The following is a 22,331-nucleotide window of genomic DNA, read 5'->3' on the forward strand; positions in this document are numbered from 1 at the left end:
CGAACCTGCAACCTTTTGGTTCCTAGTTGGATTCGTTAACCACTGAGCCACGACGGGAACTCCCTCTTTTATACCTTTTTATATTGCTTTGAAATTTTATAGTAAGTGCTATACCAATGGAAAGAACATGACTTACCCATTATCTTTATTGACCTCTCTGAGAGGGTGCATTTGCTCACATCTGGTCATAGGTATTTTTGATGACTCACATCATAGTTGCCTCCTGGGGAAAGCATAGTGATAGTAGAAAGGGGTTCTAGTTCTAATAATATAGGAGTATCTTATATTGGCCTTACCCTCCCTCATATAACAATTATGAGTTCTGAGCAATATATAAAAAACAACTACTTGAAGACTTTGGAAAGTGACCAAATCAAGGCATTAACTGACAGGGAACTTGAAAGATGAAAACTGTGCTGGTTGAATTCTCATTTATATAGCATTTTGCCTGAGGATACTCCCCAGTTTGCATGGTGGGTGATGGTTAACACTTAAGCAAAAGTCTGCAGTCTTCCAAGCTGGGGGAGTCAGGATAGAGCTAAGGGCTCTTAGAGGGACTGGAAAATGAGGAGATAAATCTCAGAAGGAAGGACAGAAGGGGTGCCCTAAATCTACTTTTAAACTGTGCTCAAATCCCTGATGTGTGTGGGAGAAGTCTCCACAGGGCCTAGAAAAGACAGTGGTTGAAAGCTAAAAGAAAAGAGCTAAGATTCAGCTCTGTCCCCTACAGGGAAAACAGAGTTTGGAATATGAAACTAGCCAAATTAATTGCCCAACTGAACAAAATTCTTCAGAGGAAGATTGACAGAATCCAGAATCTCAATAATGTCCAGTATGCAATAATAAATGACTAGATGTTTGATAAAGGAAATGTGACTCATTGTCCAGAGAATAGCAGTCAATAGAAATGACCCCAAGATGACTCAGATGTTGGAATTATCAGACAAGGATTTTACAGCAAACTTGGCAGTAATAAATGAACAAATGGAGAATCTTAGCAGAGAAATGGAGAGTATAAAAAGAACCAAATGTAAAATCTACAACTTAGAAGTACAATATCTGATATGAGAAATTTATTGGATTTGCTCAGCAGCAGATCGGAAATGTCTAAAGAAAGTGTCCATGAACTTGAAAACAGAACAATAATAATTATCTATTCTGAAGAACAGAAAAGGTTGAGAAACAAAAACAGAGCCTCAGTGACTATGGGACAATATTAAAATATGTATAATTGGAGTTTCCTGTGGCTCAGTGGGTGAAGGATCTGGCATTGTTATTGCTGTGGCTTGGATCACTGCTCTGGTGGAGGTTCAGTTCCTGGGCCAGGAATTTCCATATGCCCTGGCCATAGCCAAAAAGAAAAAAAAAAAAGTGTAATTGGAGTTCTAGAAGGAAAGGAGATGTCTTATCTTGCAGACTGTACTTTCTAAAGATGGCTGAAACAGTATCATCCTACATGTGTTTCTCTTGGCCTTAGTGGCTTACTTGTAACCAACAGAATGGGAGTAAAAGTGACATCCAGGCTACATGGAGCAACCACATGTAGGTGTCCAGTCAACAGCCCTGGCTGAGCCCAACCCTTGGGACATTCCAGCTCAGGGCCCATCCATGTGAATGAAGCGGCGTCCAGGTGATCCCAACTCCTAGCCATTCATATCTTCCTAGGTGAGGCCCCAGATATCATGAATCATAGAAAAGCAACTGCAGTTGTCTCTCAAATGGATTTCTAATGCATAGAATCTGTGAGCGTAGTAAAATGCTTATTGCTTTATGGTACTAGGTTTGGAGTGATTTGTTGTCTACTGATAACTAAAACAAGGCATTAAAAAACATTAGGAGAGGAGTTCCTGGCATGGCACAGCAGAAATGAATCTGACTAGGAGCCATAAGGTTGCAGGTTCGATCCCTGGCCTTGCTTGGTGGGTTAAGGATCTGGCGTTGCCTTCAGCTATGGTGTAGGTTTCAGACACGGCTTGGATCCTGTGTTGCTGTGGCTGTGGTGCAGACCAGCAGCTGTAGTTCACATTCGACCCCTAGCCTGGGAACCTCCATATGCTGTTGGTGCAGCCCTAAAAGGACAAGACAGAAAAAAAAAAATTAGAAGAAATAATGGCTGATAACTAAATTAAAAAAAAAAAAAAAGCAGTAGGAGAATTTCCCTTGGGGCACAACAGCTTAAATGTTGGCTTTTCTTTTTTTTTTTCTGCTTTTTAGGGCCATACCTTTGGCATAGGGGTCAAATTGGAGCTGTAGCTGCTGACCTACACCACAGCCATAGCAACACCAGATCTGAGCCATGTCTGTGACCTCCATCACAGCTCATGTCAACACTGGATCCTTAACCCACTGAGCTAGGCCAAGGATCAAATCCACATCCTTGTGGATACTAGTCAGGTTTGTTACCACTGAGCCTCAATGGAAACTCCAGGATTGGCATTTTCACTGCAGCTGCTCAGGTCACTGCTGTGGAGCAGGTCCCTGGTTTTGCTCAGTGGGTTAAGGATCTGGTATAGCTTCAGGCTGCAGTGTAGGCCACAGCTACAGCTCCAATTTGACCCCTGGCCTGGGAATTTCCATATGCTACAGGTATAACCATAAAAAGAAAAAAAAGTGGAAATGATAAAAAGGTACATCATGTGAACAGTAAGCACAAGAAAGCTGGAATGGCTATATTTTCAGACAAAATAGACCTCAAGACAAAGATTACTACTAGAGATAAAAAGAAACATTTCATAGTAAAAGTAACTTCATCAGAAAAACAAATAATGATAAATGTGTATCAACCTGAGAGAGCTTCAATATAAATGAAATAAAAACAGACAATTAAAATGAGAAAAGGGGGAGTTCCCTTTGTGGCATAGCAGAAATGAATATGACTAGGAACCATGAGGTTGCAGGTTCAATCCCTGGCCTTGCTCAGTGGGTTAAGGATCCAGCGTTGCCGTGAGCTGTGGTGTAGGTTGAAGATGTGGCTCAGATCTGGCATTGCTATGGCTGTGGTGTAGGCTAGCAGTTGTAGCTCTGATTAGACCCCTAGCCTGGGAACCTCCATATGCTGTGGGTGTGGCCCTAAAAAGCAATAAATAAATAAATAAATAAAATGAGAAAAGGGTACTTTCGCACAGCAAAGGAAACCATAAAAAAACCAAAAACACAGCTTACAGAATGGCAGAAAATAGTTTCGAATGGTGCAACTGATGAGGGCTTAATCTCTAAAATATACAAACAACTTATACAACTCAACAGCAAATGAAAAAATGGGCAAAAGATCTGAATAGACATTTCTCCAAAGAAGATATACAGACGGCCAACAAGCACGTGAAAAATGCGCATCATCACTGATTATTAGAGAAATGCAAATCAAAACTACTATGAGGTACCACCTCACACCAGTCAGAATGGACATCATTAATAAGTCAACAAAACAAATGCTGGAGAGGGTGTGGAGAAACGGGAACTCTCCTAAACTGTTGGCAGGAACGTAAGCTGGTACAACCACTATGGAAAACAGGATGGAGGTACCTCAGAAAACTAAATATAGAACTACCATATGATCCAGCAATCCCACTCCTGGGCATATACCCAGACAAAACTTCCCTTGAAAAAGACACATGCACCCATATGTTCACTGCAGCACTATTCACAATAGCCAAGACATGGAAACAACCTAAATTACCATCGACAGATGAATGGATTAAGAAGTTTTGGTACATATACATAATGGACTACTACTCAGCCATAAAAAAGAACAAAATAATGCCATTTTCAGCAACACAGATGGAGCTATAGACTCTCATACTGAGTGAAGTAAGTCAGAAAAAGACATACCGTATGATATCACTTATATCTGGAATCTGATTTATGGCACAAATGGACCTTTCCACAGAAAAGCAAAATCATGGACTTGGAAAATAGACTGTGGTTGCCAAGGGAGGGGGGAAGGGAGTGGGGTGGACTGAGAATCTGGAGTTAATAGATGCAAACTATTGCCCTTGGAATGATAAAACACTGTAAACACTGTAATGGAAAAAAATAAAAATCATTAAAAAAATGAAATGAGAAAAGGGCAAATTCAAAATCATAGTTGGATATTTCTAATCCTCCCTCAGTTGTTGATAGAACAACCTGAAAAATAATCAGTAAAGATATAGAAGATATGAATAACATGCACCACCATGCCTAATTGACATTTACAGAATACTACACATAACAACTGCAGGATACACATTTAAGTACATAAATTTTTCACCAAAATAGACCATATGTGTAAAATATGTCTCAGTAAACTTCAAAATGTTGAAGTCTTATGTAGTATATTCCCTGACCACAGTGGAACTAAATTAGAAGTCAATAACAATAACGTAACTAGAAAAGCTGGGCGGCTGAGGAGACCCTGCGAAGTGCTGCCAATGCCCAGAGGAGGAGCTGAGGTCGTCATCAAATTTGAAATATGTAAAGTGGATACAGAACTGTTCCAGCAATGTAGACAATTAAGTGCGTTGTGGGCGATGGTGCCGTTGGTAAAACATGTCTCCTGATATCCTACACAACAAACGTACCAACTGTTCTGGACAACTCTGCAGTCACAGTTATGATTGGTGAAGAGCCACACACTCTTGGACTTTTTGATACTGTAGGGCAAGAGGATTATGACAGATTACGACTGCTGAGTTATCCACAAACAGATGTATTTCTAGTCTGTTTTTCAGTGGTCTCTCTATCCTTGTTTGAAAACGTGAAAGAAAAGTGGGTGCCGGAGATAACTCACCACTGTCCAAAGACTCCTTTCTTGCTTATTGGGACCCAAATTGATCTCAGAGATGACCCCTCTCCTTGCCCAGAATAAACAGAGGCCTTCCACTCCAGAGACTGCTGAAAACTGGCCCATAACCTGAAGGCTGTCAAGTATGTGGAGTGTTCTGCACTTACACAGAAAGGCCTAAAGAATGTATTCGACACAGCAACATTGGCTGCCCTGGAGCCTCTAGAACCGAAGAAGAGCTGCAGGTGTGTGCTGCTATGAACGTCTCTCCAGAGCCCTTTCTGCACAGCTGGTGTTGGCATCATACTGAAAGCAATGTTTAAATCAAACTAAAGATTAAAAATTAAAATTTGGGAGTTCCCTTTGTGACTCAGCGGTTAACGAACCCAACTAGGAACCATGAAGATGCGGGTTCAATCCCTGGCCTCGCTCAGTGGGTCAGGGATCTGGTGTTGCCGTGAGCTGTGGTGTAGGTCGCAGACGCAGCTCGGATCCACATTGCTGTAGGCTGGCAGCTGTAGCTCCGATTCGACCCCAAGCCTGGGAATTTCCACGTACCGCAGTTGTGGCCCTAAAAAGCAAAAAAATAAAATAAATAAAAATCAAAATTTGTTTTTGCGATAATGACAAATGCCCTGCACCTACCTATATGCACTCGTGTGAGACAAGGCCTGTAGGCACGGCCTCCTTCCCCTCTCAGTACTAGTTAATTTTGAGTAGTTGTGTATTGTCAGGAAAGTGATTAGTACTAGTTTTTGTTTGTTTGTTTAAAAGCAAGGCATGCTTGTGATGGTTGAAGCTCTTCCTGGGTTCCACTCTGGAGAGTAATCTGGGATATCTAGGGTTCCCCCTCCCTGCTTTTATGGTCTGTTTTTTAGATGGGGTGGTGTGGGGGCGAGTTCTTATTTAGTCATGTTTTTTAAATTCATTAACCATTGGACAGCCCTTCCTTAAGGGGAAGAGGACAGGTTGATTCCACATTCCACTTCCTAGATCTAGTTTAGAAAACATGTTTCCCACCTGGTGCTCTTAGGAAGGCATATAGTAAACGCCTCATTTAATAATATACTCCTTTTTGAAAGCTGCCTTTTCTCTCCACCCTTAAGTAGGTCCAGTATTTGATGATACTCATGAAAGTAGGTTGGAACCTGTCTTGCCCCTCCTTTTTTCTAGGATGCATTATATGTGACTGTGACTTTCAAAGAAATTCATTTGCCATTTCCTATTTTTTTGAAGTTAATTTCTAACTTCTTTCACTGATAAATGAAGCAAAGTATTGCACCTTTTGAAATACACCAAATGGATTGAGTATGTGATTAAAAAACATTTTTCCCCCCGTCAGTCATTGTCTTAATATGCTGAGCATAGACGTGCAGCTGAATATTGTGTGATGTGGTCTTCCTAGAACACAGCTGAAGACCTGGTATATAGAGGAAATCCGAGGGGTGGTGCTAGAAGACAGATGTCTATGGATGATTCACATCCTCTTCCAAGTTAGGAGAATGGAGACCTGCTTCATTAAGAAGCTGGGGGTGGGATGGGGGTGGGGAGAACATTTAACAACATGGGGACCAGTCAGGGGAATCCCCCTATTTCTGTTTTGCGTATGAGGAACCCTAGGGCAGCCAGTTGAGTCTCTCTAGCTTAATAAAAATCCTGGGGAGAATCATATGCAGACTCTTCATAAGTGTTAATAGGGATTTTATCAGTTTATTTTGGTTGCAGTTTCCAGTTTGTAAAAATTCTAGGTAAACGTCCCCACCTTCCCCAAATCCTAATTCTTGTAAATTTCATTAGTATTGAACCAGTGCTTTTCTATGTCTGAATTCTTTGTATTTGCATATTTTTCAGATGTATTAAACAAAAAACCCTTAAAAAAAAAAGAAAAGCTCCCACCATTTGGGATATTTAAAATAATTTCTAAGCTCATGGCCAAAGAAGACATCATAAAGAAATTAGAAAATATTTCCAGGAGTTACCATCGTGGCTAAGCAGTAACAAACCTGACTAGTATCCATGTGGATATGAGTTTGATCCCTGGCCTCACTCAGTGGGTTAAGGATCTGGCATTGTCATGACCTGTGGTGTAGACTGGCTGCTGCAGCTCCGATTTGACCCCTAGCCTGGAAACTTCCATATGCCGTGGGTACAGCATAAGAGACATAAGAAAAGACAAAGAAAGAAAATATTTCCAGCTAGTATTTTTTAAGTTTTATTGAAGTATAGTTGATTTACAAGGTTATTTCTAGCTAGTTGACAATGAAAATTATATCAAAACTTGTGGGATACAACAAATAATATGGGTATTGAGAAATTTATAACTGTGTTTGTACTAGAAAAAAGTTTTAAATCATGATCAAAGTCTCCAACTTAAAAAACTAGAAAAAAAATGAGAAAATAAATAAATAGAAAAAGGGAAAAATAAAGATATGAGTAGAAGTCAGTAAGATTGAAAACCGGGCAAACAATACAGAAAATAAATAAAGTCAAATTTTTTTTTAAAGATCAAAAATGAATTTTAGCAAGATCAAGAAAAAAAGAGAAAACGTAAATACTATCATGGGGTGTTCCCATTGTGGCTCAGCAGAAACAACCCCGACTAGCACCCATGAGGATGTAGATTCAATCCCTGGCCCAGCTCAGTGGGTTAAGGATCTGGCATTGCCATGAGCTGTGGTATAGGTTGCAGACACCAGTCGGATCTGGTGCGGCTGTGGCTGTGGCTGGCAGCAGTAACTCCGATTCAACCCCTAGCTTGGGAACTTCTAAATGCTGCACATGCAGTGCACCCCCCCCCCAAAAAAAATACTATCATGGATAAAACAGGGGACATGGATAGATCTTACTGATGTTAAAAAGATATTAAAGGGGGGTTCCCGTCGTGGCGCAGTGGTTAACGAATCCGACTAGGAACCATGAGGTTGCGGGTTCGGTCCCTGCCCTTGTTCAGTGGGTTAACGATCCGGCGTTGCCATGAGCTGTGGTGTAGGTTGCAGATGCGGCTCGGATCCTGCGTTGCTGTGGCTCTGGCGTAGGCCGGTGGCTACAGCTCCGATTCAACCCCTAGCCTGGGAACCTCCATATGCCGCGGGAGCGGCCCAAGAAATAGCAACAACAACAACAACAACAACAGATATTAAAGGGAGTTCCTGTAGTGGTGCAGAGGAAATTAATCCAACTAGGAACCATGAGGTTGCGGGTTCAATCCCTGGCCTTGCTCAGTGGGTTAAGGATCTGGTGTTGCCGTGAGCTGTGATATAGGTCGCAGACTCGGCTTGGATCTGGTGTTGCTGTGGCTGTGGTGTAGGCTGTCAGCTATAGCTCCGATTAGACACCCTAGCCTGGGAACCTCTATAGGCCGCGGGTGCGGCCATAGAAAAGACAAAAAGACAAAAAACAAAACCTGACAAGGATATTGCAGATAATGTGAACGTCCATGCAGAAAATCTTATGACTTTTAAAAAAATTTTTTATTAGAACTAATAAGTGAGTTTAGGGAATTCCCATTTGGTGCAATGGAAACAAATCTGACTAGTATCCATGAGGATGTGGGTTTGATCCCTGGCCTCTCTCAGTGGGCCAGGGATCTGGTGTTGCTGTGGCTATAGTATAGGACAGCAGCTATAGCTCTGGTTCGACCCTTAGCTGGGAACCTCCATATGCCAATGGTGTTGCTCTAAAAAGCAAAAAAAAAAAAAAAAAAAGTGAGTTCTGCCAGGTTGCAGGATACAAGATCAATATATAAATATCAGTTGTCACAAGATTGGAAATGAAGAAGTAAGACTGTCTCTATTCACAGATGGTATAATTATTTACATAGAAAATCCTGGAGTTCCCCTTGTGGCAAAGCAGAAATGAATCTGACTAGTATCCATGAGGACGTGGGTTCGATCCCTAGCCCTGCTCTGTGGATTAAGGATTGGGCGTTTCCATGAGTTGTGGTGTAGGTCCAAGATGCAGCTCAGATCCAGCATTGCTATGGCTGTGGTGTAGGCTGGCAGCTGTAATTCCAGTTTGACCCCTAGCCTGGGAACTTCCATATGCCACACGCGTAGCCCTAAAAAGAAAAAAAAAAAAAAAGAAAAGAAAATCCTAAGGAATCTACAAAACAACTTCTAGAGCTAATAACTGAGTTTAGTAAGGGTGCAGGATACAAAGTCAATATAAAAATATCACTTATATTCTAGCAACAAAAAACTAGAAAAAAATTTAAAAATATCCTTTACAATAGTGTCAAACATTAAGTATACAGAAATAAAGAAAAGAGATACACTGAAAATTATAAAACATTGCTGGGAGAGGTGAAAGAAGACCTAAATAAATACATGTGTACCATGTTCAAGGATAAGCTGACTCATTTCTATTATCTCAGGTCTCCCTAAATTGAGCTATAGAGTCAATGCAATCCCATTCAGAATTTCAGCAGGTGCTTTACTATTTTTTCCAAAAGAAATTGGTAGGTTAATTAAAACTTTTATATGGAAATGGGAGTTCCCGTCATGGCTCAGCAGAAATGAATCTGACTAGTATCCATGAGAACACAGTTTTGATCCCTGGCCTTGCTCAGAGGGTTAGGATCTGGCATTGCTGTGAGCTGTGGTGTAGGTTGCAGATGTGGCTCAGATCCAGTGTTGCTGTGGCTGTGGTGTAGGCCGGCAGCTACAGCTCCAATTTGACCCCTAGCCTGGGAATTTCCATACACCACAGGTGTGGCCCTAAAAATATAACAATAAATAAATAAATAAATAAAATAAGTTCCTGCCATGGTGCTGTGGGTTAAGAATCTGACTGCACACCCTCACACCAGGCACAAAAGTAAACTCAAAATGGCTTAAAAACTTAAACATGAGACAAGACACCATAAAACTCCTAGAAGAGAACATAAGTGAAACATTCTTTGACATAAACTGTATAAATGTTTACTATTTTTCCCTCCCGCCCCCGGCCCAGTACAAATGTTTTTTTTAGGTCAGTCTCCCAAAGCAATAGAAATAAAAACAAAAATAAACAAATGGGACCTAATCAAACTTACAAGCTTCGGCACAGCAAAGAAAACCATAAAAAAAGCAAAAAGACAGTCTACGGAATGGGAGAAAATAGTCGCAAACAATGCAACCAACAGGGGCTTTTCTCCAAAATACACAACTTATACAACTCAACAATGACAACAAAAACAACCCATTCAAAAAATGGGCAGAAGATATACGGGTGGCCAGTGGCACATGAAAAATGTTCAACATCACTAATTATTACAGAAATGCAAACCAAAACTACAATAAGGGACCTCCTTACACTGGTCAGAGAGGCTATCATTAATAAGTCTACAAATGACAAATGCTGGAGAGGGTGTGGAGAAAAGGGACGCCTCCTACCATTGGTGGGAATGTAAATTGGTACAACCACTATGGAAAACAGTATGGAAGTACCTCAAAAAGCTATAGAACTACCACATGATCCAGGAATCCCATTCTTGGGCATATATTTGGACAAAACTGTAATTCAGAAAGATACGCACACTCATATGTTGATGTCAGCACTATTCACGATAGCCAAGATGTGGAAACAATCTAAATGCCTATTGGCAGATGAATGGATTAATATGTGGTGCATATACACAATGGAATACTACTCAGCCATAAAAGTGAATGAAATAATGCCATTTGCAGCAACATGGATGCAACTAGTTATTCTCATACTAAATGAAGAAAGTCTGAAAAGAGGCAAATATCATATGATATCACTGATATATGAAATCTAAAATATGGCACAAATGAACCTATCTATAGAACAGAAACAGACTCAGACATGGAGAACAGACTTGTGGTTGCCAAGGGAGAGGGAGGAGGGAGTGGGATGGACTGGGAGTTTAGGGTTAGTAGATGCAAACTATTCCATTTAGAATGGATAAACAATGGGGTCCTTCTCTATAGCACAGGAAACAGTGTCCAATCTCTTGAGATAGAACATGATGGAGGATGATAGAAAAAGAATGAATATATGTGTACAGCAGAAATTGGCACAACATTGTAAATGAACTGTCGTTTAAAAAAATACAAAAAAAGGAGGAAAAAAAATAAAAGAATCCGACTGCGGTGGCTGGGGTCACTTTGGAGGTGTGGGTTCGATACCCAGTGCAGTGTGTTAAAGGCTGCACATTGCCACAGCTGTGGATTGAGTTGCACCTGCAGCTTGGATTCAGTCCCTGACCTGGAAACTTCCATTTGCCAAAGGGTGCAGCCATAAAAAGAAAAAATAAAATAAAACAAGGCTTTAGTAATAGAGTGGGGTATGGGCATAAGGGTAAATGAATCAGTGGAAGAAAATAGAGAGTTCAGAAATAAGTCACTCTATATAATTACACTTCACACAAAAAAAGTTAAACCCAATATTGTGAACAACAAACATCTAGACAGAGAATTTTCTCCAGAAAGTCAGGTATCTGATCATGCAAAAGTTTTTTGGGTTTTGTCTTTTTAGGGCCGCACTGCTGCATAGGGAGGTTCCCAGGCTAAGGGTCGAATTGGGACTCTAGTGGCTGGCCTATACCACAGCCACAGCAATGTGGGATCTGAGCTGCATCTGCAAACTGCAGCTCATGGCGACGCCAGATCCTCAACCCAAAGATCGAACCCACATCCTCATGGATACTAGTTGGGTTCATTAACCACTGAGCCACAGTGGGATCTCCAATCATGCAGAAGTTTTGAGAGCAAAACTAACTAGCAAACCTCTAAGACTGAATGGCATATTCCAGAAGGTTATCAGGATGGAATAATGTTAGCTACTTTAATGCTTGAGGTGTTTTGTTGAGATAATTTTGGGGTCTTGGGTCTAAATCAGTTACTTCAGCATTGGGTTACATCTTTGCTTAAAGGATTTACTAGAAGTCTGTGGTGTGGCTGGTCAGTGAAAATACTCTGATGTGGACTTGGGTAGGACGCTTAGAAGCCAAGGCCTGGGCTGTGATCACCTTAGCAGAAAAAAAAAACCAGTGAAGGGAGCAAAGTGTATTTGCAGACATTTACTTCTTCTATGAGGGTTCAGTTTCTGTGGGGTTTGAAGCAGGCTGATTATTACAATTTATTGATTCTGTTATTCACAATAAAGGTACTGAATTACAGGGTGCAGGGTAGTGAGAGAGTATAATGAAAGCTGGGTTAAGCCCCATTTCTGCCATTGAATTAGTTCGAGCTTTACTCTGACTCTCGTGCAAGTCATTTAACTTTGGCCATTTGCAAATTACAGATTTGGACTGAGTGATTATTTAAGATCCCTTCTAGCTCTGAAAGTCTATGAATCTGCAAATCTAGAATTCTCACTCCCCAACATTGTGCTACATTTTCACAAAGATGTCTGAGAGCCTTTCTCTGTTGTCTCTTTGGCAGATTGCAATCCTCTGGTAGAAGTGAAACCCGATCAAAATCTGTTTTTCCAACTTGGTTGCATCTTAGCTTCTATGCTCAGTAACAGTAACAGATGGCTAGAAAATGTTTTCCCACATTCTTGAAGTGGAATAAATAGCAGGTTGCCATTAGCCTTTTCAGCCACCCTTGGATTCAGTGATATCATCCTCAATTAGGAGCACAAATACCGAATGAAATTTGTGCCAGGAATTGTTGGGTGCTTTCGGATTAGATCTCAGATCACAGTGGTTTCCTTGGTTAAGCAAACCTCCATAAACCTCCCCCACAACAACTGGCTCCAGGGATCATGTTTTAACCTAGTCTTTGTTATTATGATAAATGCAGACAAAAACACGTTGAAGAATTCTTAGAATTCATACTGCATTTCTGAGAAACTAAAAAGGTTATATCATGGAGTTCCCGTTGTGACTCAGCATTAATGAACCCAACTAGTATACATGAGGATGCAGGCTCAATTCCTGGCCCCTCTCAGTGGGTTAAGGATCCAGCATTGCTGTGAGCTGTGGTGCAGGTCACAGATGCAACTCGGATCCTGCGTTGCTGTGTCTATAGCATAGGCCTGTGGCTGCAGCTCTGATTTGACCCCTAGCCTGGGGACTTCCATATGCTGCGGGTATGGCCCTAAAAAACAACTAACTAACTAGCTTATCCATTTTTTTTGTTGACTCCTAAAAGTAAATTGATAAATGAAAAAGCAAATGTACATTATATTATTATTACTGCTATGGGAGAACAGCCCATGGTGGCCCAGAAGATCTGCCTGTACCATCAGCAGCCCTTAGAGAATAATTAGAGCACTCTTGGCCGTTTAGTGCTGTTCAGTTCTTGTGAATTACTTACTTGCATATTTGATCTTAGAGCTGATGGCAGTGACCTCTGTGATCTCTTGTCAGGGTTCTTGGTAAAGACTGGGCGTTAGTGCTGGAATGGTGGTAGATTAGCTTTGGGCATACTTAAGAAAGATTTTATTAGTCTGATTGGATTGGTGAAATGCAGAAAGGTTTTTGATGGAGTTAAACTGTAACTCTTACCCCACCCCTTCCACGTTTTGGCTGTACCTGCGGCTTGTGGAAGTTCCCAGACCAGAGAGCAAACCCATGCCATAGCAGGGACTAAAGCCACTACGGTGACAACACCAGATCCTTAACCCGTTGTGCCACCAGAGAACTCCGTCTGCCCCCAGATTTTTTTTTTTTTTTTTTTGTCCTCTTAGGGCTGCACCAATGGCATATGAAGTTTCCCAGGCTAGGGATCCCATTGGAGCTGTAGCCGCCAGCTTATGCCACAGCCACAGCAACACTGGATCAGAGCTGCACCTGCAACCTACACCACAGCTCACAGCAGTGCTGGATCCTTAACCCACTGATCGAGTCCAGGGATCAAACCCGCAACCTCATGGTTCCTAGTTGGATTCGTTAACCACTGAGCCATGACAGGAACTCCTACCCCCAGATTTTGATTTATTCTTCTTACACAGGTTAAGCAGTCTATAGTAGGTTGTAAAAAGGGGAAGGATGTCCTCCAACCATTTCTTTTTATTTTATTTCTTATTTTAAATAAAAAAATAGGTGTTCCCATCGTGGTGCAGCGGAAATGAACCTGACTAGGAACCATTAGGTTGCAGGTTCAATCCGTGGTCTTGCTCAATGGGTTAAGGAAGCAGCATTGTCATGAGCTGTGGTGTAGGTCACAGATGCAGCTCGGATCTGGCGTTGCTGTAGCTGTGGTGTAGGCTGGCAGCTGTAGCTCCAGTTTGACCCCTAGCCTGGGAATCTCCATATGCCGAGGGTGCAGCTCCCCCCCCCCGCAAAAAAAAAGTATACTTGATTGACAGTGTTGTACCAATTTCTGCTGTGAAAAATGACTCAGTTATACATATAGATACATTTTTCATCCAACCATTTCTGAAATTGCTTATAAATTCATTCTGTTCCAGGTATATTGGGGAGGAACACATTTTTTTTTTTTTTCTTTTTACAGCCACACTGGAGGCATATGGTAGTTCCTGGGCTGCAGATCCCAGCCTATACTACAGCCATAGCAATGCCAGATCCAAGCTGGGTCTGCAGTCTACACCACAGGTCACAGCAATGTAGGATCCTTAACCCTTTGAGTGAGGCCAGGGATCAAATTCAGCATTATTTAAAAAATAATAATATGAAATAAAAGGGGGTAGTGATGCATACTTCATATGAGGTATTATGAAGGCTAATTGAGATAATATGTTTAACTTCCTTAGTTCAGTTCCTGGTACAAAATAAAATGTTATCATTAACATTAGTAGCTTGGTTTTCTGCTAGTCGTAAGTCAGAGAATGAGGTTTATCCCCATGTGTGGTGTACCAAATTAATTATGTTTTCAAATGACACTTTCTTAGTTCACCAAAGGACATTGATACAGCCTCGCCTGTAGGGTAAAAGGACATACAATTATTTGAAGCTCCATTTTCAGCAGTGGCCTAGAAAAAGATGTTAAATCATCATTCCTGTATGTCCAGGCAGATTAACAATGTCTGGGACAACAGGGAAGAGGGATTGTATGAGTAGATAGAGGTTGAAGCAGGTAATCTCTGTATAGAGATTCTCTACTCTTATAAGTCAAAATTGTATCATAAAATGAAGTTTACCTTCCCACTTGTTATTCTTCTGTGTACTACCTGAAAATACGAATGATTACTTACCATCTGGGGCCTTATCAACTTTGAGGTAGGAAGACAGGTCCTTCTGGGTTTTGTGCTTTTCTGATTGTTCCTCTGTTAGTGCAGTTGACAGGGGCAGTGTGCCAGCAGGCTGCTGAGCGGTCCCCACTGAGGTTAGTCCCAGTCCTGGCTGGCTGGTGTTCACACACTTGCAGTCATTTCCATGACCATCAGAAACATAAGGCTACCTGGTTACTGTCAGGATAAAGTGGGGCACAGAATTCTCTCCACAGAACTGCCCTGAAGAAGTCAGTGTTGTCATTTGCCAGATGACATGGCTGCAAATGCCATAGACTCTGCTAGTAACAAACTATACCCCTGTTGTTTTCAGTTGGTTGACCTGCCTTTACAAGTTGGACTTTGACTAGCTTTACTTATAATTTCGTTCCCTGTCTGTGGTTGTTCTCTAGTGACCCATTAGTATTAGAGGGACAAGGGGTGAAAATCTGTTCCTGGAGCCAGAGTGAGATATAATGGGAAGCCTTTCTGGGGAACAGCAATTCAGTGTTTTTTGGGGTTTTTTTTTGTTAGTTTGTTTTTTAGGGCCGAACCCACAGCATATGGAGGTTCCCACGCAAGGGTTGAATCGGAGCTGCACCTGCCGGTCTATGCCACAGCAACATCAGATCTGAGCCACATCTGTGACCTACACTACAGCTCACGGCAACACCAGATCCTTAACCCACTGAGCGAGGCCAGGGATCAAACTGGCAACTTCATGGTTCCTAGTTGGATTCATTCTTGCTGTCCCATGATGGGGACTCCACATTAATCCCATTTTAACTTTGTTCAGTTTTCAGTTTCTAGATACTCAGGTGGAAAGAATAGACATAGGCATAGTGGGGGGAATTCCCTTGTGGCATGGCAGGTTAAGGATTCCATGTTGTCAGTATAGCAGCTGGGGTCACTGCTGTGGTGTGGATTCGATCCCTAGCCAAGGGGCTTCCACATGCCTCAGGCATAGCCGAAAGAAAGGAAGGAAAGGAGGAAGGAGGAAAGAAAGGAAAGAAAGAAATAGGCATAGTGGGGAGTTCCCTGTGGCCTAGTGGTTAAGGATTTGGCATTGTCATCTGCTGTGGCACAGGTGTGATCACTGGCCCAGGAACTTCCACATGCTGAGGCCTGGCCAGAAAAAAAGGCATAGTAGGAACAGAGGATGATGCATTGAGGTAGAAAGGTAGATCTGAGGGGTCTCTCTTGAAGACAACCTGAGTCCTAGAATAATAATCTAAGCCTCCTAAACTTTTTTTTTTAAAGATAGCAAGTTTTTATTTTTGTTTTTCGGCTGCACCTGCTGCATGTGGAAGTTCCTTGGCTAGGGATCCTACTGGCGCTACAGAAGTGACCTAAGCTGCTGCAGCGACAAAGCTGGATTCAAAGCCCACAAGGGAGCACCATTTAAAGATAATGATTTAAGCCTTTTCTAAAGGGAGAGAGCAATGCAATCTAGAAATAATGATGATTACTAATCATTGAGCACTTAATAAGTGCCAAGTATTTAATGTATGTTAGCTCTTTAATCCCGACAGCCCCGTAAACTTGGTTGAACAGTTTGCGTAGTCACAACATTAGTAAGGGAGAGAGCCAGGTTTTGAGCTCATGTCTAACTCTGAAGCCTGTGCTCTTAACCACCAAGCTATAATAAGACTAGAAGTTGAAAACTTTGTTCTTGAAGAATGAGTTTATGCATTTCTTTTCCGTCTACAGACTTTCATTTTCCATTCCTTGAATCATCTTAACTCGTTAACCGAAACCTCCAATTAAACCTTTCTCCAACTTTAGAGAAAAGAAGAATCACCTGGAGTATGTTAAACATGTAGATTCCTTCCCCCTCCCCACTGTGAGTCAGCATTACCTGGGGTCTGGCCCAGTAATCCGCATGTTAAAATAGACACACCAAAGTGAGTCCTCCTTTGTGATCCAAGGACCAGTTTGAGACACATCCTCCTAAATACTGGCACGGTTAGGATGAAATGTAACAGTCTTATACTTTTTTATTTTTTCAAGGCTTGAAAAATGACATTTATTTTATATGGAGCTGTAAATAGAGTTAGATTTTGCATGGAACACAATATAGGAATTATATATATGGTACCTATGTAGTATGGTCACTCTGAGAATGTCAGTGCTAGTTAAGTGGTGTAACTTACTTTTGACTGTTTCATTTTATTTGAAATATGTTCCTTTTTCTCCAGAGAGCAACATACTTGAAAAAAGTCCCTATCACTTTCTTTTCTTGAAAATAGGTTTTTATCATAAGGAAAACTAGCTTATCTAATGATTCTCACCCTTTCTTCCTGCTCTTGCATATCGAGGGGCTCCTTATCCCCATCTCTGACCGTGGCTCACTGCTAGCATGACTCTCAATAGAGGTAGGGAGGTGGGGTCTTATTAGATTTGTTTGGAGGAGAGGTGATATATAGTCCTCAAAACTATTATATTGGAGTTCCCGTCCTGGCTCAGTGGTTAACAAACCCAACTAGTATCCATGAGGATACAGGTTCGCTCCCTGGTCTCGCTCAGTGGGTTAAGGATCTGGCATTGCTGTGAGCTGTGGTTAGGTTGAAAATGTGGCTCAGATCCCACGTTGCTGTGGCTGTGGTATAGGCTGGCAGCTACAGCTCCTATTCAACCCCTAGCCTGGGAACTTCCATATGCCATGGGTGTGGCCCTAAAGAGACAAAAAAAAAAAAAAAAAAGGGCTTAGTGAGTAATATAATGAATAGCCATATAGTCACCCCTCAATGTGAGAAATAAGCATTGTCCATACCGGGGAAACTTCCTATGGACCACACCCCTCGTTCCACAGATATGCACTGTCCTGAATTTGTTATCATGCCAGTGTTTTCCTACCTATCTCTCAATATCATATAGTACTGTTTTGTATTTTATAAATTACTTTTTTTTTGTCTTTTTGCCTTTTCTAGGGCCGATCCCACGCCATATGGAGGTTCCCAGGTGAGGGGTCAAATCACAGCTATAGCCGCTGGCCTACGCCAGAGCCACAGCAACATGGGATCCGAGCCTCGTCTGCAACCTACACCACAGCTCACAGCAATGCTGGATCCTTAACGCACTGAGCAAGGCCAGGGATCGAACCTGAAACCTCATGGTTCCTAGTCGGATTCGTTAACCACTGTGCCACGACGAGAACTCCTGTATTTCATAAATTTCTAAAAAAATTTTTTTTACCATCATTTAAAAAATTGTTACAGGGAATTCCCGTTGTGGCGCAGCAGAAATGAATCCGACTAGTATCCATGAGGATGTGGGTTCAATCCCTGGCCTCGCTCTGTGAGTCGGGGATCTGGTGTTGCTGTGATCTCTGGTGTAGGTCCAAGATTCAAGCTTGGATCCTGTGTTGCTGTGGTTGTGGTGTAGGCTGGCAGCTGTAGCTCCAATTCGACCCCTATCCTGGGAACTTCCATATGCTGCAGGTGTAGCACTAAAAAGCAAAAAAAAAAAAAAAAAGAAAAAAGGTTCAGAACCTTTCACATATTAGGCACATTAGGCATCATATTAGGCCCTGCGGGAGAAAATAGTAAAGATGAAACCCTTGCACCGTGATCTTATGCCCCAGGGAAAATCAGAAGCCCTGCTTAGTGAAAGGAAAGGATATATGTGGGAAAAAACGTTGGTCAGCAACATGTGCCCCTGAAGTTAACTATTAGCATCTAATATATGTAAGGGTTAAGTATAGTTATGGCTGAATGGACAAATCGAATTCATTACTGGGGTAGAAAATAGTGATTATGAGAGGCAACAACAGGGAGAAATTACAGGGATGAGATTCATCTAGACAATTTGTCAAACAGGAGAGAGGGTTATACTACGAGGAACCGGCCTTGATCCAGCTGAAAAGATGCAGAAAGGGAGCTGGGAGTAGTCGGTCAGCAGGGCAGTTACCCAAGATGTACGTAGGCCCAGCATCTGTCAGGTAATTATTTTGATCAGGAGGAATAGCTACGACCAAGCCTCTGACCTCAAAGTTAGCTTAACATCTAGTGTGCAGGGGAACATCCTAAGACATTGAGAACATCCTAAGACCCTCTCTGATTATGACTTAGGTGTGTGTGCAGATTCCAAGGATGTAGGAGATAAGAGTTTAATGTGAGCTGCAGCAGTTAGGGAAAGAAAGCCTTAGTGAGTGAATTGTGCCTTGAATGTTAAATCATTATGAGGATGTTCCAGGAAAGGGCATGAGTGGCAAGAGCATGGGAACCAGCTGGAGACAATGAGTGTGTAATAGTGAGAAGACTGGCACCTGTGTGAATTGTTTATGTCCAAGCCACTTGACCTGTACAGTTTCCCATGATCTGGATTTTGCTGATTGCATACATAAGGTGCAGTTCGGTTTTCCTCTTGTTTTCTGTATTTCCTGCACATTAGCAACTGGACTCAGTAGCACAATGAGATTCAGGTTCAGTCCCTTTGGCAAGGTTATTGGGGGTTGTGTGTTCTTTTATCACATCAGTAAAGGTATGTGTAAAGGTCTGGGGCTTCACTTTACCCTACTTAACAAGCCTGTAATCAGCCTGTTACTGTTTTATATTCTAACCTTGTGGAGCCCTCTCAACTGTTGTTTCAAGTAGTAAAAAAATACAGTGGCCTACTTTCTGAGATGTCCTGGTCTGTTACCATTCCTTGACCCACTTTTATTTGCACCATCTCTTTTCTTCATTTCTTCTTCTTCTCCTTTTTCTTTTTTGGCTGCACCTGTAGTATGCGAAAGTTCCTGAGCCAGGGATCAGACCCCGGCCACAGCAGCAACTCATGCCAAAGCAGTGACAAAGCCAGATCCTTAACCCACTGAGCTACCAGGGAACTCTCTTTTTCTTTTTTTCTTTTTGGTGCCGCACCTGTGGCATATGGAACTTCCCAGGCTAGGGGCTGGAGCTACAGTTGCCAGCCACAGCAATGCCAGATCCGAGCTGCATCGGCGACGTACACTACAGCTCATGGCAATGCCAGATCCTTAACCCACTGAGTGAGGCCAGGGATCGAATCCTCAACTTCATGGTTACTAGTCGGATTTGTTTCGGCTGCACCACAACAGGAACTCCAACTCTCTTCTACATTTCTGTTTCGCTCAGTTTGGATTCCTCTTCCAGCAATTTCTTCTCAGTGTGGGCACCCTGTCCTAGGACGGAGCCTTGGTTAGTTCTGTGAGTTAATAGAGTTAGACTGCGTCAGCCCCTTTGGGCCCTTTGCAGTGTGACAAGACCCCCTCCAGTTTTGGTTGCTATTCTCGATTGGCCAACATTGCTTTTCATTGAGTACTTGGTTATCTTAGGATTCTTCTGTTCTCTGGTCAGATGCTCTGTTGTTTTCCTCTGTGTTGATCTGCACAGCTGCTTATAGCACTCATGTCTTTTGGCTGTTGATATTTTTTTCCCCTTCCTGCTTGTATGTAGGGGTTTTATAAAGACTCTCTATCATCTAGTTTTTTGTTTTTTAATTTTATGGCTGCACCTTCGGCATACTGAAGTTCCCGGCCAGGGATCGGATCCAAGCCACAGCTGTGAAAACGCTGGATCCTTAACCCACTGTACCACAACAAGAACTCCTAGTTTTGTTTTAAATGTTATCCATGGGTTTTTAAGTTGCTTTCTAGTTGCTAGGTTTTTTTTTTTTTTTTTCTTAATAGGGCTGCACCTGCAGCATATGGAAGTTCCCAGGTTAGGGATTGAATAGAAACTATGGCTGCCAGCCTACACCACAGCTACAGCAACAAGGGATCCAAGCCTCATCTTGCAGCAATGCTGAATCCTTAACCCACTGAGCCATAATGGGAACTCCTGTAGATGCTGTTTTTATGTGGGGATTCAGAAATACTAAAGGCTGTGTTGCCACTGCTACAACCATCTTTCCAGAATCCCCATTGTAGGTTCTTTAGCAGAAAGATGACAGTCATGACAGTATATGTTTCACCTGACATTTTACATGGCGTAGAGGCTGTGTGGTCACTAGAGCACATTTGTTCCTCAATTTTCTCTTTTCTCCAAATCGAGAAGTGTTGTTGGTTATAATGCCCACTTGCAGATTTCCATGGAAATAATAGCTTCTTATCATCACTCTTTCAGGTTCACCAAGAATCTTTCCCCGGACAAAATTAACTTGAGCACCCTGAAAGGGGAGGGTCAGCTGACCAACCTGGAGCTGGATGAAGAGGTTCTCCAGAATGTGCTGGAGCTTCCCACCTGGTTAGCCATCACTCGGGTCTACTGCAACAGGGCCTCCATCCGGGTGAGAAAGCGGGTCAGGCTGCTGTTGCTCTCCTTGGCCAGTGGGCCCATCTTCCTGAGGGGTGGCTCCCACAGCCCTGAGTCTTTGCTTTCCTCTTGCAGATCCAATGGACAAAGTTGAAGACACACCCAATTTGCTTGGTAATGGCCTTTCTTGATTTCAAGTAATCCAGTGGGGATAGCCAGGGCGAGGTTTTAAAAGACCTAAGACGGGGAGAAGTCCTGTAGGCTGTCCCTTTTGGGAGTGTGGGTGCTTCTGTCAGGCGGGTGAGCTGCTCTTGGAGACGGAGTGACTGTTGTCTGGGCTTTTTCCTGGAACTACTGAGCAGTGTAGCAATTAGCATTGAGACACAAGACTCTGATGTCTGAGTTGGTTTTGTTTTGTTTTGATTTTTGCTTTTTGTAACAAGTTTTGCTGCCCAGGTTCTACCTTTACATTTGTTTTGGATTCGTGACAGAGGAAAGATTAGCAGTTTTGGTCCTGTGGACTGTTGGGTGATTATCTGCTGAAAGCCCTTTAGGAACTGAATGATATATGACTTTTTTTTTTTCTTTTGAGGGCGGAACGTGTGGCATATGGAAGTTCCCAAGCTAGGGGTTGAATCGGAGCTGCAGCTGCCGGCCTACACTACAGCCACAGCAATTCAGGATCTGATCCGCATCTGCAACCTAAAGCACAGCTCACGGCAACGCCAGATCCTTAACCCACTGAGTGAGGCCATGAAAGGAACTCCTGATACATGTCTTTGTCCCAAACACTGGAGTCCCCAGGAATAGTTACCTCTCTGTAACTTGGTTTGTTTTCATTTTCTGCTATGAGCTAATCCCATGCATGTAAAGGGGTTCTGCTGCTAATGGAAATGGAAGGGGGGAAGATGAGGCCTCTCTTTTGCAATTCAGTTCGTTCATTCATTCATTCAACAAACAGTTATTATCTGTAGTTCCCCGATGTGGATCAGCAGTAATGAACCCGACTAGTATCCAAGAGGACTCAGGTTTGATCCCTGGCCTCACTGAGTGGGTTAAGGATCTGGCGTTGCCGAGAGCTGTGGTGTAGGAGACAGACGAGGCTTGGATCCCGAGTTGCTGTGGCTGTGGTGTAGGCCAGCAGCTACAGCTCCCATTCAGCCCCCAGCCTTCGGACCTCCATATGCCACTAGTGCAACCCTGAAAAGACAAAAAAACCCACAAAAACACTTACT

General features: G+C 42.4%; 1 protein-coding gene and 1 pseudogene across 2 annotated transcripts in view; both read left to right on the top strand.

Moving 5' to 3' along the window:
- Nucleotides 1-22,331, top strand: part of BLTP3A (bridge-like lipid transfer protein family member 3A) — a 66,419-nt gene that overhangs the window by 11,306 nt on the left and 32,782 nt on the right. For both annotated transcript variants that reach the window (XM_047795079.1, XM_047795080.1), the window contains exons 2-3: nucleotides 20,968-21,130; nucleotides 21,232-21,270. In XM_047795079.1, coding sequence (XP_047651035.1) covers nucleotides 20,968-21,130; nucleotides 21,232-21,270 — 202 coding nt within the window. The remainder of the gene's footprint in view (nucleotides 1-20,967; nucleotides 21,131-21,231; nucleotides 21,271-22,331) is intronic.
- LOC125135221 (cell division control protein 42 homolog) lies at nucleotides 4,481-5,146 on the top strand (annotated as a pseudogene).

This window comes from Phacochoerus africanus, chromosome 9 (genome assembly GCF_016906955.1).
Source record: "Phacochoerus africanus isolate WHEZ1 chromosome 9, ROS_Pafr_v1, whole genome shotgun sequence".
In the NCBI taxonomy this organism is placed as follows: Eukaryota; Metazoa; Chordata; class Mammalia; order Artiodactyla; family Suidae; genus Phacochoerus; species Phacochoerus africanus.